Source organism: Syngnathoides biaculeatus, chromosome 13, assembly GCF_019802595.1.
Source record: "Syngnathoides biaculeatus isolate LvHL_M chromosome 13, ASM1980259v1, whole genome shotgun sequence".
Taxonomy (NCBI): domain Eukaryota; kingdom Metazoa; phylum Chordata; class Actinopteri; order Syngnathiformes; family Syngnathidae; genus Syngnathoides; species Syngnathoides biaculeatus.
The window spans coordinates 4,825,972-4,842,003 of NC_084652.1; the positions used below are offsets into that span (position 1 = coordinate 4,825,972).

At 44.2% G+C, this 16,032-nt stretch overlaps 1 protein-coding gene across 1 annotated transcript in view; it reads left to right on the forward strand.

The window, feature by feature from the left end:
• b4galt2 (UDP-Gal:betaGlcNAc beta 1,4- galactosyltransferase, polypeptide 2) overlaps positions 1–16,032 on the forward strand; it is a 100,813-nt gene that overhangs the window by 72,823 nt on the left and 11,958 nt on the right. Inside the window, exons 5-7 of the mRNA XM_061839848.1 lie at positions 7,925–8,112; positions 8,219–8,341; positions 13,527–13,631. Of these exons, the coding sequence (XP_061695832.1) occupies positions 7,925–8,112; positions 8,219–8,341; positions 13,527–13,631 (416 nt within the window). The remainder of the gene's footprint in view (positions 1–7,924; positions 8,113–8,218; positions 8,342–13,526; positions 13,632–16,032) is intronic.

Genomic DNA, 16,032 nt, shown 5'->3' on the forward strand with positions numbered 1-16,032 from the left:
GGAAAAGCTAAAAAAAAAAAACGCGCATTTTTTTCGGCTTGGAACGCATTATTCCATCTTCCATTCATTGTAATGGAAAAAGGCGCCCCGGTTTTCGAACGTGTTGATTTTCAATCGGACCTTCTGGAAGGGACTGTGTTCGAGAACCGAGGCACCGCTGGATTTTGATTTTGAGAAGACCTTTTGACCAATTCCTACTTGGGAATTAGACCAAATGAACTGGAAGCAAGTATCATGGACAAATGGGCGGTACATTATTGTCAAGCTATTTTGTATACACTATGTAATTAATGTGTGTATGGCGCACATCCAAAGCAAGCTATCTTCGAGGAGGAGGCGGGATACACCTGGACGTGGTTGCCAAAATATCGCAAGGGACACACAAACCCACAGCCATCGACACTCGCATTCACACCTACGTGGAATTTAGAGACTTCAAGTTAACCTACCAAGCATGATTTTGGGATATAGGAAGAAACCGGAGTGCCCAGAGAAAAACCACGCAGGCACAGGGAAAACTCCACACAGACACGGGGGCTGCGAAGCAAACTCTCTAACCAGTAAATCACCAGTAGTCAGTAATTTTTATTAGAATTTTGTATGCTTATGACTGTTCTCAGTTGTTTATGATAATTACAATGACTTGAAATATGAGGGGGAGAAGTTCCAATATGGTTATTGTAGTAATCTCACCAGTCAGTATACTACCCCCTCCCTCCCCAAAAAAAGAAGGTTCATAGCTTGTTATCTGCACTGCACCAGCATTCTTGTAAAACTTAATCATCCTGCGTGCATGGTCCATATCGCCTGCCATATTTCCGCTAAACGGCGTCATCCGACTTGCCTCCTTTTACGAGCCCCGCGGCCTTCCCCCGTCGGCGCACCGGCACATCATTCCCTGAGAGGGGGGTTCAGCTGAAGGCAGTAATGGCGCACGCGGGATAATGTTGGGCCTTTCCACCTCTCGTTTCACACGTACTTGAGTGGCGTCGACATCCCGGTCGCCACGGCTCGCTGGTTGCCAGTCCACTCTGGGACAGCGGATGAAATTTTAATTAGAGTCTCTGATTGGCGTGTTTAGCGGCGAGCATGTTCGGCAAGACTTTTTAACAGCTCGCCGACTTTCTGCACCACGTGCTAATGGCCGAATCCTCCTCAGATGGAGAACGTGATTATGTCCTAACCCACCGTGGTGGGATGATTAAATCGGTACTGCTTGATCCCACTTCATGACTGGAATCAGGTGGGAATGACTGGCAAAATTCCCAAAGAATCAAGAGTTGTGGGACACTTTAAACATCCTTTTCTTGTCATGCTGAAATTTGCCCGTTCGAGAGACATGCAAGTGAGCCACCCCATGAAGCGCCGGGCCGGATTTTGTTACCACGACGCCCAAGGATAGCGGTACGAGGTTTAAAAGGCACAAAGACAAAGAATTTTCCCTCGTAGAGGAGTACGTTATGCAGTACACTGTGTGTATGTGGTCCATGGAGACATCACAAAACAAATTTTAGGAAGTATTTACACTAGCATTCTAAGAAGTGTTTAAAAAAAAAAAATCTGCGATATAGCATTAGATACAGTCCACACACAAAAATATCTTATCAGAATGACTTTAAGCCGCATAAAAAGCAAATTGTTCAATGTACGTTTATGCATTAATTTGATTTTTACATCTTGAGCATGTTGATCAGACCGTAGGTGTGTCAGAAGAATTTAAGGTGGAGGTGGGAGTGCATCAGGGATCCGCTCTGAGCCCCTTCGTGTTTGCGGTACTAATGGATAGGCTGACAGATGAGGTTAGACTGGAATCCCCTTGGACCATGATGTTCGCAGATGATCTTGTGATCTGCAGTGAAAAGAGGGAGCAGGCGGAGGAACAATTAGAAAGATGGAGGGACGCACTAGAAAGGAGAGGAATGAGGATTATCTGAAATAGAACTGAGCATATCTGCACGAATGAAGGGCAGAGGAGGAATGAGAGATAGCGAGGGTGGATGACTTCAAATACTTGGGGTCAACAATCCAGAGCAATGGTGAGGTGTGTAAAGAAATGAAGAAACGGGTCCAAGCGGGGTGGAACAGCTGGCGGAAGGTGTCTGGTGTTCTATGTGACAGAAGAGTCTCCGCTAGGATGAAGGGCAAAGTTTATAAAATAGTGGTGAGGTCGGCCATGATGTACGGATTAGAGACGGCGGCACTGAAGGAACAACAGGAAGCAGAACTGGAGGTGGCAGAAATGAAGATGTCGAGGTTCTCGCTCGGAGTGAGCAGCTTGGATAGGATTAGAAATGAGCTCATTAGAAGGACAGCCAAAGTTGGATGAGGAAGAGCAAATAAAAGGTGGATGGATGTGGTGAGGGAGGACATGAGGACTGTGGGTGTTAGAGAGGAGGATGCATGAGATAGGCTAAGATGGAAAAAGATGACACGCTGTGGCGACCCCGAATCGGAACAAGTTGAAAGGAAAAGAAGAAGATCGTGTTGATCAGATTGTATGAATTTGAACGTTCACAACTAAAGCTGGAAAACGTAGTAGAAAGTGTAAGTGGCACATGCAGTATGCTATACACTGGTTCACACCCCACAGCATATTGTAACAATCCCCAGATACCATGCAAATAATTTCCACTCTCGGCCAGGGTGTGACATCGAAGATGACACCAGAAAGATCTCCTAGGGATGCCAGAACACGCTCGCGTTTCTGTCCAACGCGTTCTTTATCTCTCGGCATTGCCAGTTATTTTTATTTTTTATTTTTTTTTCGGAAAAGAACATTTTGCAACTTTCCCCAGTCCCACCCTGCACGCAGAAAGGCAATACCTCAAAAGTGATGGCGAGATTGGAGAAGGCTTCAGCATTAAGGCACGAGGCAGATGGTGTCCCATATTGGTCGTGATGGCAAATGAGGAGGGATGAGTCACCTCGCGGTATTGAGCTGCAGCAGGTCTGAGGGACACACGGCGTGAAGACCCAGACGGTGGGTGTGTGTGTCGGCGTGCACATAATGAGGAGGAGATGGGAGCAGGACAAAGACAATTCTGTCAACTTCAAGAGGAAGGAAAAGGCAGACGAAAGTTAGAGGAGAATTCTGAAGTTTCTGTCATTTGAAGGGCGTTATATGCTGTAGTGAGGATGTGGATCCTGCTCACGCATCTACTGTATCGTTTAGCTTTTCAAAACATATTGTTTTTATTCACTGTTTATTAAATTATCTGCCATTTTTATTACCTCTTTTTTTAATTTAACTCTGTAGACTATATGTCACAAGCCATCAGTGCGGGGGAAGACCCAAATGCAGGACTCCGAGGCAAAGGCATAATGTCCAGTGGCTTTTATTTCAGAAGCAGTGTGCAAACTCACTAACGCAAGGCAGCGAACTGGCAGATGCCAGTGACAAAAACTCCCAACTTCAATGCCCGTCTAATTACAGTCCCAGTGTGAAACTGCTGTGAGCGGTGCCCAGAGCAGTGGCGTGGCCACGCCCCTCTTGGCAGTGGCCAACTCCGACAGTCATTTCATTTCTTTTCTAACTTCTCTATTAATATCAAAAGTAAACATAAGCAGCATCTCTAGCTCGTCTTTGCTCTACGTTGCCCAGGCTGTGTTGCAACTATAGCTCGAACCTGGTCGCGGCAGGGAAGGTTGAAATCCCGCACCCGCAGCGACCATCTGCTTATGTCGACTCCCCTCACGCCTCACGAGTGTCTGATGTCAGGTGGCAGCTCCCCGACTATAAAGTCTACGAGAATACGAGAAAATTGTCTCTTCCCGCACGAGTCTGCCGTTTGTCTTTGACTGACACGCGGCGCCGGCTTCGTCCCCGCCACCGTAGGGCACCACCGGCTTTCCTTGTCAGCAACGTTTGTCGCCGCTCGTCATCATTCCGTCCTCCCCCTTCGGTCCCTCCCGTCACATTTTTGTTCATTCGCTTTCTGGCACACTTCCGTGTGATTGGCGCGCTCATCCCTTCTCGCCGGCATTGTACAGCTGAAGATCATTCTTTTGTAATATACTCCTTTATTTTTTGATACAATTTAGTTTTTGTTGCACATATTTTAATTTGGGGTAGGGATATATTACATTTTCACTACCGCAGTCGGGCTGAGTCCCTCTCCCCCGCGAATAGCTGCGTTTAACTGTAATAAAATCCGACCAGCGCGGATGCGATTCTTCTTCTGCTTTTCATGTTTCCACACGGGCAGGTCACTCCGCATTAATAAAGCAAAGCGTGCCGCCCATCCTATTGGATGGCTGCCACCCCGTCCTTATTTACTTACAACAAACGACCGGCCCTGCGTCCCGTTGATGCTCCTTGCACAAAACCACCACCGCTTGCTCTGAGCCTTCGCTGTGCCGGGCGCCGCTACGAAAGTCATTACAACAAATGAGTTGTTTTGGACCGGTGCCGGCGGCGCCACGCTCCTCCGTGTGACACACATGGCTTTGCGAGAGAGAGTGAAGACTGCGACCTTTTAATTTGGTATGTCTGTTGTTGTGTGTGCGTGGTAGGCCGCGGTATCAAATGAAGCTTTGATGAGCCTCCTGTTCCCAAACGATGCGGGGGCCAGTTATTTTAACACCCATCGATATACTCGGTGCCGTATATATGCCACATACCCAACTCTATAGTCAGTCAGTCAGTCAGCCATGTATAAATAAGTGCAATACCTCATCCTGCCGGCATAAAATCTTTATGTGACAATTTGAAATACGACTGTAGTGCTGTAGTGTAATATGTCTTGCCTTTGTTTTATGTTCTCGTCTGTAAACATTATGAATTGGAAGTCCTCAGTCTAATACACGGATGAACGTTAACAGTAAAGTATGTGGAATTCAGGCACTAAGGGTTGCAAAGTATTCACAAATACTCTGGATCAGGGGTGCCCATACTTTTTTTTTTTTTAACCCCAAGATCCACTTTTCAAGCAGTCAGCCTCTTGTGAACTACCAATGAAAACAGGGGGATTAGGGGGAATGATGATGATGCTAACCCAAACCGTTTTAAGGTTAATTTTATGTTGCCTCCTATATTTAAAATTCAGAATTAGCTTTCTGTGCACTGTATTATCTGTGCTTTCATCCTGGATCAGGCTGTTTTTAAATTTTAAAATGACACACCATCTCGTCCTGCACTTTCTAGTTTGGCTTCAGACCAGACCTTTCCCACTCTGAAAAGAGAAAATCTCGTCCAGTTTAACCACTTTTACTTCAATTATTCACATACTCTGACAGTCAGTGCATCTTAAAACAACAGCATTTCTGTTTTTTTTTAACTTTCACCATTAATATCAAAAGTAAACATATGCAGCATGTCTAGCTCATCTTTGCTCTACGTTGCCCAGACTGTGTTGCTAACTAAAGGGTCGGTGGTGGACGCTATCATTATAAAAAACATTGATGGGCTGCGTAAGTACTATAACTTTTGTAATTATGAGTGTACATCTTTAAGAACGGGGAGGGGGGGGGTGTAAGGTAAACTGGAATAAGAGAGTGTGGCGGAGCAGCGGTCGTTTTTAGAGAAAGTTCCGTGTGCTGCCTAAATTTTTTACAGTATGTATGTGAATTGTGCCATTGGATGTAACAACCAGTCATCCCTCACTCATTGAATCACATTGCACAAAATGCCGCAAACTGAATAGCTGGATGTTCTTCTTTCAATTTGCATTGGGGTGTTTTGTTTTTGCGCGGAACACAGTATATCTGCGAAGAGACTGTATCAGCGGTGCACAATTGCTGCTCTGGAGTATAAGACCGGGACGTGGCTAGGCAGGATATATGTAGCTACTGTAAAATGTCATGAACAACGTACGCAATGTAACTGTAAAATGTAGTTTTGCACCATGCAAGTCTGTTTAATGTATTGTGTAATGCTTACTGTAGGTCATTCCACTCGCTTGCTAATTAAGCTATCCGCCATTAGCCTCAAGCTTTGGCTGTTACTGAGGGGATTGAGGATGTGAGGCACATTCTCATTTGAGTCATGATAAAATATCTTGTAATTTAGTCTTACAGCCTTGCATCCATTGTACACGGACAAAACATACACATTGTGCTGAGAGTTGCGAAACATAATCGCGTGCAGCAGCTTAGCAGAGGTCAATAAACACATCCACCGGGTGATAATGTATACAGAGCACCAGCGCACTAAAAACGGCTGTTTAGCAATGCTCAATGTGTACCTTTCACCGTAATTGTTTGGCGCAACTTGGTGACGGCGCGCCGTTGTAACTTTTCCACGTGGGAACAGAGATCCGTGATTCACTAGAGACGACAGTGTCACGCAGATGCAGATTGATAACTCTCCACTCCCGCGCGTAAATAACTTCAGCGACATGGTAAATCCCCCAGCTGTGAGGATTATAGACTGATTAACCCGGTTGCTAATTAACCTGATCATACGCAGTCATCAAAAAAAATAAAACATCATCTCAATAGCTGTGCAAAGGGACATAAAGTAGCACGCAGCGATGAATTATAGCTATGTAGTATGCAGCTATTTAGCATATAGCAAGTAGCGTGTGACACCTGCCTAGCTATAAGTCACAAATACTTCAGCAGGTGTGAAGAAATGTAACTGTTAGCCATTTAGCATATGGCTGTGTAAAATGCAAACAAGTTATAGTATTTAGCTGTGTAGTGTATGGTCCTAGAACATATTTGTACAGCTATAAAGTGAGTGGCAGAGTAGCATTTTGCTGTGTTGCATGAAGCAAGATACAGTTGTATTTAGCTAAGTAGCATATTGCAAAGTCGTATAGTATTGTAGTGTGCGGCTGTGTCGTATGTAGTAATAAATGTAGCTTTGTAGCATATAGCTGCGTGGCCACGTGTAGTGTGGAAACAATGCATATAATGTAGCGTGCGACTATATAGTATGTAGCTATGGAATGTGTGGCTACGTAGAATATAGCTTTGTAGCCATGTAGTATGTAGCTATGTAGTGGGTCAGAAAGTAGCATGTAGCATACAGCTGTGTAGTGTCTTGTCCATGCAAGTTATTTAAGTATGTAGTGAGTAACAAGAGAGTTAGCATGAAGCGATCTAGCATATACTTATGTGCTTAAAGGTCCACTGTCATGAAATGCATGATTTTTAGTATGTTATTAATGAAAAAAGGCAGCTGGAATGGAGCCATCGGTTTTTTTCACCACATAACATGATTTTGACGTATATGGCTTTTTGTCACTCCCGCCATGATAATCCTCTCGAGGGATTTGTTTTCCAGAAGAAACAGGAAGTGACATTAGTAGCAGACACCCACTCAGGTGGTCTTGTATGTTTCTACTAGTTTTATCTGCTGGAAGGTAGCTCTTTGTTCCTTCGTGTTAGCCAAAATGCCGGCTCGTTGTATTGCTGGATATTGTTCGAACACTCGGGAGGATGTATTTACCCTTCATAAGTTTGCAAGAGACCCGGTTCGTCGTGAAAAATGGATTGCATGAGAGCTTCGTGGGTTCCAAATGACATGTAGGTGTGTATACAGCGACTAAAAAAAAAAACAATAGTGTGTGGGTGGGGGGGTGTAATCCTCTCAGAATGTGACCAAAGATCAACTTACGTAAGTCAGGGGTGCTAAATGTGTCGATATACCCGTCGGCGCCACGGACGGCTTCGGCCGGGGTGGCTCATCGCGGCCCCACCCGGGCGGCTCATACATACTGTTGTTAGTTAGAAGTGATCCGCATATCATCTGAATATCGCTCAAACCGAAACAATCGGGTAATATTGCCCCGGTCACCTCATTCGATTGTTTCCGCGGCGGATGACGCGCGGCTTCGGCCGGGCTGGCTCATACATAGTACAGTATATCATATAACAACGTGTCAGTTTGCCTTGTCACTTTGCAGCATATACCAACAAAATGAAAGGGAACAATATTCATATTCGGAACTTACTGGCTGGCTTTTCCGTCCGTTTGCAGTTGGGCGAGGACACTTTCAACCGAGCCAAACTGCTGAACGTTGGCTACGCGGAGGCGCTGAAGGACGGCGACTACAACTGCTTCATCTTCAGCGACGTGGACCTGATCCCCATGGACGACCGCAACCTTTACCACTGTTACGAGCAGCCCCGGCACTTTGCCATCGCCATGGACAAATTTGGCTTCAGGTAGTAAAAAAAAAAAAAAAAGCTTTTGTACGTACTATGTACAATGATGTAGAACTGCGCTAAGCAGTTTGGTTGTGGCTCACAGAATTGTGTGGTTTTGCTACAGGCTACCGTATGCGGGCTACTTCGGGGGCGTGTCAGGCCTCAGTAAAAAACAGTTCTTGAAGATCAATGGGTTCCCCAACGAGTACTGGGGCTGGGGAGGAGAGGACGACGACATCTACAACAGGTGAGCTCCTTTTATGGCAAAAAGATGCTTCGGCTAGCTACGCTATGCTAAACTGTACCATAATATAGTGGCCGATATTAGATATAATTTGTTCTACGACCACGCTCAAAGCATCTTTCCCCTTTGAAATGCATGAAAATGCAGTTGATCCATTATAACCTCCCAAAAATCATCAACAAAAATTTTTTGTAATCTTTTAAATGACAAAAATTGCACTTTTATATTGTACTTAAAATACATAAATAATATCTTTGTATAATATTTAAAAAGCTAAACAAAAATTTCTGCTTTTTTTTTTTCTTTTTTTTTCAATTCCATGGACATTGTGCTGCTCCTTCTGGTGTGCGGGACTTCGCCAGCTGGGGGGGTCAGTACAATGCAGACATGGGGATAAACACAAAAGACAGTCACTGCTTCTCAGTAAGATGCAGTAATATTCGACTTTCTTCGCAGAGGATAAATAATGTCCATGTATTGTTATATTATTTGTGTGTGGGGCTTCACAGTTTCTGTCTGGATATTTGTTGATTACACGGTAATAACACTGCGACACTGATGCTATTTGTTACCTTGTCTTTGCCTTTCTTTTTTCTTTTAACCGTTTCATACAAGTACAAGTCTAAGGCGACGTTTTGATGAACACAACACTCAAGAAAGTGTTAGCTTTCAGATATCTTGGTGAATATAATCTACCCGGCGGCACGGTTCTGAGGTCCCGGGTTCAATCCCGCGCCCACTTGTGTGGAGTTTGCATGTTCTCCCCGTGCCTGCGTGGGTTTTCTCCGGGTGGGCACTCCGGTTTCCTCCCACATCCCAAAAACATGCAACGTTAATTGGACACTCTAAATTGCCCATAGGTGTGATTGTGACTGCGGCTGTTTGTCTGGATGTGCCCTGCGATCGGCTGGCGACCAGTTCAGGGTGTACCCCGCCTCCTGCCCGTTGACACCTGGGATAGGCTCCAGTACTCCCCGCGAGCCCTCGTGAGGATAAGCGGTAAAAGAAACTGGATGGATCCAATCTACCATTGTAAACTAAACCAAAGTCCATCCATCCATTATCTGAGCTCCTTATCCTCACAAGGTTTGCTGGAGTGCTGAAGCCTATCCCAGCTATCTCCAATTAAAAATCATCCCACAAAACACTTAACCGTGATGTCAGTTAGCATGACGCCAACACAAAATGATATATCGTTGTAGCTCTATCGATATTAGAGAACATTCAATTTTAAGCCACAATGATAAACTGATGAGGATTGACTCCGCAATATTGTGTCTGCTCAGTGACATTAAGACGGACGTTAACCCAACACGAAGTGTCCCGCCAATTTTATAGCGCGTAACAATCACAGAGATACTATTTCAGTTCTGGAAAGTCAGTGTACCGTTCAGATTTTGTATTAGTTATTACATATGGTATTTTTAGGGGACGCTCAACCTCGGATCCAGTTGAAATCGTTTGAGCGTCCGCCGGACTCGTAAAAAGCTCAATTTGCTCAATACGCTCGCCGAGACGGCACATCATCGGCGTAACTGCCCCTTTTATCGGTTTTAACCACTTCAGCGACGGGGGTGACAAAAGAAGAAGAAAAAAAAAGAACCAAGATGTTCTTGTCTCTTGGTCCAATTTCCTCCGCCAAAGTAGGTCTTTTAGATTGGGGCTAGGTTTTGTCATTTGCATTTGGAGCGACATTAAAAAGGCAATAATTCTAACTCGCTTTAAGCTGCCGTGTGTGAAGGTTGCGGGTGGGCTCGCATTAAAGCTCACACACACACACACAAGGACAAGCACCCCCTCGCCATGTCATGGCTGGCTGCTTTAAAAGCCTTTCTAAAAGCAGTCCTAAGGAATATGTCCTTCAAAGCTCGTTTTGGACAAGCTTCCGCGTTCAGACACTTTTAATAGAAAGTCTGCTGTGTTTTAGTACACATTGATCCGGTTCACCTCGTCGGCGCCGACCATTTTGTCCCAGTGTCTCCTGCGTGGATTGAAATGTCACTGATGTAGCGCACACGAGTTTTGACTTCACCTATAACCTCGTGCAATTGAAAATAGAAATAGAAAAAGGTTGAAGTTTTTCCCTTTTTTCCATCCTAAATACCTTTAATAGGTTTTTGTTATATATTACTATTTTATTGATGTTTTTATTTTTGCATGTTTATCATTTAATTTATTCTTATACAATGCTACCACAAAAATTTTAATAGGTTGACATGACATTGACATGACATTCTCAACTTGAACCCTCCTGATATTTTACAGGTCCAATATTACTGGCTGCCTTAATTGAGTTATGTTGTTCTTTATATAATATTTGTAATATTGTTCAACCCCCCCCCCCCCCGTTACACATTTTGATACAAGAGATCAAAAGGGTTGAGAGGGGTTTTCAATGTTGACACAAATTTAAGAAGTTTCACAAAAAAGATTTATTGAATACAAACATAATTCCCGGCCGATGGAGCGCACCTGTTTATAAGCCTCACCCAGTACTTTTGTAAAGGAAATACCATTTGGTACATATATAAGGCGCAGCTGTGTAAAAGCCGCAAGTGCCCACATTGAAACACGTGATATTTACAAAGAAAGACGGTACACAGAGAGTTTAATGCTAGCACCGCCGTGCTAACCCTAATGCTAGCGCCGCCGCACCATTACTAGTGCCGAGCTAACAGGGCCGGTTAGACAAAAAAACACTGGTAAAAATCACTGAGACATGGCAGTAACACGCTAGCGCAGCACTAACAGGGCCAGACCGGTAAAAGTCACTTCCTCGGCTCATGTATTCCACCAGTTTCACTCTTGCCTTTTCTGCTCGAGTGCCCCCTTGGGGCCGTTAGGAAAAAAATGCACAAATTAGCCGCATCGCCACATAAAAAAAGTTGCTCTTTCTAGGCTGTAAGTTACAGTACTTTGTACGGTCAAACTTTTGCAAACTCCTGAAAGGGGATTCGTCCAAATGAGCCCAAATCGGATATGAGATAGATGTGCGGTGATAAACTGTGAATAGGCCGTGATTTAAGAACGGGCCGATTCCGCCAGGCGTACTTTGACCATCTTCTTCAAGGAAATTGAATGAAATGAGGCCAAAAGCAGAGACTGCTCATTATACATTCCAAAAGTGGAGATCCGCCCCGCGACAGGAAGTTTAAGTCACACAGTGTCGTCCTGCTATCTTAATGCAATACCCACGGGCTCCAAACCCAGTGTCACGCGGACTCACGGGGGCAGCAGCTCGCTCGGACGCCCCCGGACGCACCCCCGTACCCTTGCCTCGTCACCGCTGTCACATTGAAGGGCGGCGCGACAGCAATTCTTTCCATTTTCCAGCGTCTCCTCATCCGCTTTGAATAGACAACGGTTGCCTCGAGCAAAGACAGGAAGTCACGTCATCGTGTGTGCATGTGAAGGGAGACGTTTACGACGTGTGCACGTGAAGAGACGTTACTTTCCGTCATGTTTGTAATAGACAAACTAAATAGACGGTCCAGAGAGAGAGAGATTTGGTTTGATTACATCTAATAAAACCAACTGATATATTGAAATTCTCTTCTGTTGTGTTTTTTGACTATATTTTACAGTACGGTATATGTATTTTTTTTTTTTTTCATTTTTCTCGATTGATCTAGAAAAAGTGGTGTTTTGGGGAGACTGCAAAGAAGTAATTGCATTTCCATTCATTTTTAATGGGGAAATGTGTGGTGACACATCGGATAAAAACTCATTTCTCAAGGCACCGCTGTACTTATTTGCATTATGTGTGTATGAAAATGGACAGACATGTTCGGATTGTGATAATCTGACCTATTTAATGTGTGTAATGTATGTGTAGTGCTCACACTTAAACATACAAATTGTAATTCTGAGTGAGCGTGAAAAGAAGAAGGATGAATTTGAGTGTTAAGTGACCAGATCAAGTGGTTACAAAAGCAATGAATTCAGGTCAGTTCACATTTTGGCCCCAAAAAAAGACTTTTAAGATAAAGCACCACTCGCTACATTGAAGAAAATAAGTATTTGAACACCGTGCTATATTGCAAGTTCTCACACTTAGAAATCATGGACGGGTGTGAAATTTTCATCGTAGGTGCATGTCCACTGTGAGAGAGAAAAATCCAGAAATCACAATGTATGATTTTTTTTTTTGAATGATTTATTTGTGTCATACAGCTGCAAATAAGTATTTGAACTCCTGAGAAAAGCAATGTTAATATTTGGTACAGCAGCCTTTGTTTGCAATTACAGAGGTCAAATGTTTCCTGTAGTTGTTCACCAGGTTTGCACACACTGCAGGAGGGATTTTGGCCCACTCCTCCACACAGATCTTCTCGAGATCAGACGGGTTACTGGGCTGGCGCTTACAAACACGGAGTTTCACCTCCCTCCAAAGATTTTCTATTGGGTTTAGGTCTGGAGACTGGCTGGGCCACGCCAGAACCTTGATATGCTTCTTATGGAGCCACTCCTTGATTTTCCCGGCCGTGTACTTGAGGTCAAAGACCCAGCCACAACCCATCTTCAATACTCTGACTGAGCGAAAGAGGTTTTTCCCCAAAATCTCACAATCCATGGCCGCGGTTGTCCTCTCCTTAATGCAGTGCAGTCGTCCTGTCCCATGTCCCGAAAAACACCCCCAAAACATGCTGCTGCCACCCACCCCCATGCTTCACAGTAGGGATGGCGTTCTTGGGATGGAACTCATCATTCATCGTCCTCCAAACACGGTTAGTGGAATTATGACCAGATTTTTCGATTATCTCTCTTACAGTGGACATGCACCTACAATGAAAATTTCAGACCCCTCCATGATTTTTAAGCAGGAGAACTTGCAATATAGCAGGGTGTTTAAATACTTGTTTTCTTCACCGTACGCTATTACCGCGCCTAAATAAGAGCAATTTGTCTGTCGGACAGTCTTTTAATCTGTCCCGCATGCGTCCACACCCGCGAAGAACTTTCCGAGCTGCTCCAATGATCATCCCAAATTTCCGTCCGCACGGGCGCATTTGATTGGATTCGCGGGGAGATGCTCCAGCTCCCGTCTCCTGTTTCCCACCAGCCGGGTTAATTGCATGAAAGCAATGGAGTGCAGGAGAGCCGGATGAGGCCGAATCCAATAAGTTGCGCTTCTTATCGAGTCTTATTGCCGTCTAACGCGCGCTGCCGCTCTGTGTGTGTGCCGCAGGATCACTCTGAACGGGATGAAGGTGTCCAGGCCGGACGTGCGCATCGGCCGCTACAGAATGATCAAACACGAGAGAGACAAACACAACGAGCCCAACCCTCAAAGGTAGCGTTTTCCTGGCAAATGATTCGTAATAAGGCATTTTTCATAAACAAAGTGGTTTTATGGCACAATAAAGTGCTTTTATTGCAGCATAGTCGACAACCATGTTTTTTTTTTTTTTTGCAAAATAAGAATTTCCATGGGAGAGCAATATTGATTGCATTGCAAATTACAGCATCTAAATGGAAATTTTGTTTAAAAAAGAAATTGCATATTCGTGGGAAATTATAGTGTTTTATTTATTTATTTATTAAAATGTTGCTTTTATGGGAAAATATGGAGAATTTATTCCAACATAGCATTTCTATTTAAACTAATGGCCTTTTTCATTTTAAATATCTGCCAGTGTTTAAAGTATTAATCCATCCATTTTCTTTGCTGCTTATCCTCGCGAGGGTCACGGGCAGTGCTGGAGCCTATCTCAGCTGTCAACGGGCAGGAGGCGGGGTACACCCTGAACTGGTCGCCAGCCAATCGCAGGGCACATAGAGACAATGCAATTTAGAGTGTCCAATTAATGTTGCATGTTTTGGGATGTGGGAGGAAACCGGAGCGCCCGGAGAAAAACCACCCAGGCACAGGACGAACATACAAACTCCACACAGGTTGGGCCGGGATCCAACCCGGGTCCTCAGAACTGTTAGGCCAACGCTTTACCAGCTCTTCCACCATGTCGCCTAGATTGTATCGAATTTTTTTAAATTACGTAATAGCGTTTTTGCTTGAATTTTGCTGTAAAATACCGCATTTTCCATGCCTAATATTAATTTCATTGCAAAATATAGTATTTTATCTCTCTTCTCTCATCTCTGAAGGTCCTTCAAGAGCAAAATATTGTGATGTAAAAAGAAAAAGAAAGATGAAATGACGTTAGTTCCAGCTAAAGACACTATCTACTGCCCCTCGCTCATAAATAAATGCATGGCCCTCCAAATAAATAGCGCGCGTCCCCGTTGGTGGCGAGGTCTTTGTGCAAGTGTTGCGCTTCAAAGAGGCGGGGCGGGAGGAATCGAGCGCGAAGCACAATGGCGCCGAGCCCGTCTGCTGGCTCGCTTATTGATTTGGAATGAAAGCGAGCCGACGAGCCGTTCCCATTCGGAGCCGTGCGGTTTTTTTTGGCAGGCAATTACAGACGACGCGTGCACTTAAAAAGTATGACGGACGACGTGCGATACGCAGCTGCTTGTTTTCGACGCCGTCCCGTTCGGTCAGCGGATTGTTTTTCGAGAACTCGCCGTTGGATTTCTGACGTCTCATTTGGCTTCATTTTATATCCCGTGACACGATCTCATCCGTGAAGGTGGACGTTTAGCCTGCAATAACAAACGCAATGCATCAACTCATGTCGTAAAATCTGAATAAGTGTGGAAAAAAATATGCCTGGAGGGGATTAATTGCGTATGTCCGTGGGTGAGAAGGGGATTAATGCAAAGTTTATGAATCAATCAATCCATTTTTTTTTTCTGTCACATGCCGGCCAATCACCCATAATTCCATCCCTGTGGACCATCCAAACATGGCATTTATCAATGTTTCAAATGTTTACAAAATGAATCCTGGTGTATTTGCGAGCCCCCTTCAAACAGCCCCACTCACGTTCACGCTTCAGGACAATTTTGTCTACATTTCACCTAAGAATGTTGGAGGAAGTCTGCAGAAAACCCACACAAGTACGGGTGTAGCAGGCAAACATCCACGGGGGATTCTGTGACGCAGATGTGTTAACCAATTAATAACCATCCCGTCCACTTTATGAGTTGTGCCCCATTGACCGTTTTTTTTTTACCACGCAGTAAACCACGCTAATGTGGTTTCTGTCGTACTTTTCCCCCCCTCAGATGAGATGTTCAATAAGGCATGATATTAAAATCAGTGTATATAAAGTGTGTCTCAGAAACTAGAGCAGGCTATTTTGGACATCCAGATCATTTAAATGGGATGATGAGGAAAGCAGAGTACCTGCTTGCTGCTTACTATTGTCTTTTTTAATAAAATGTTTTGTTAATACCATGCGTGTGCATAACAAACCTGTAATATGCCATTATCGGCCACAAAGACGTACTTGACACCTTTATCTGACATTCCTTAATAGGGCATAATTGAACACAGCAACTTTTCTTAATATGCCTTCATGGGCTACTGCTATTTTCCTCATTACACCTTTATTGGGATAGAGAAATATTCCGTAATATGCCTGAAAGGTCAAGTGTCATGCCTATAAACATTCTAAAATAGATAATGTAATGAAAAATACATCTAGCATTATTCACTTCAATGTCCATAGGAAAAAAAAAAAAAATTGAGCGGAGAGTGCGTCATCCATGCGCAAAGTTGCAAAATTCTCATTTGACATTCAGGTGGTAGCTATATTGCCTGCAACGTCACACCGGGACATTCGCCATTG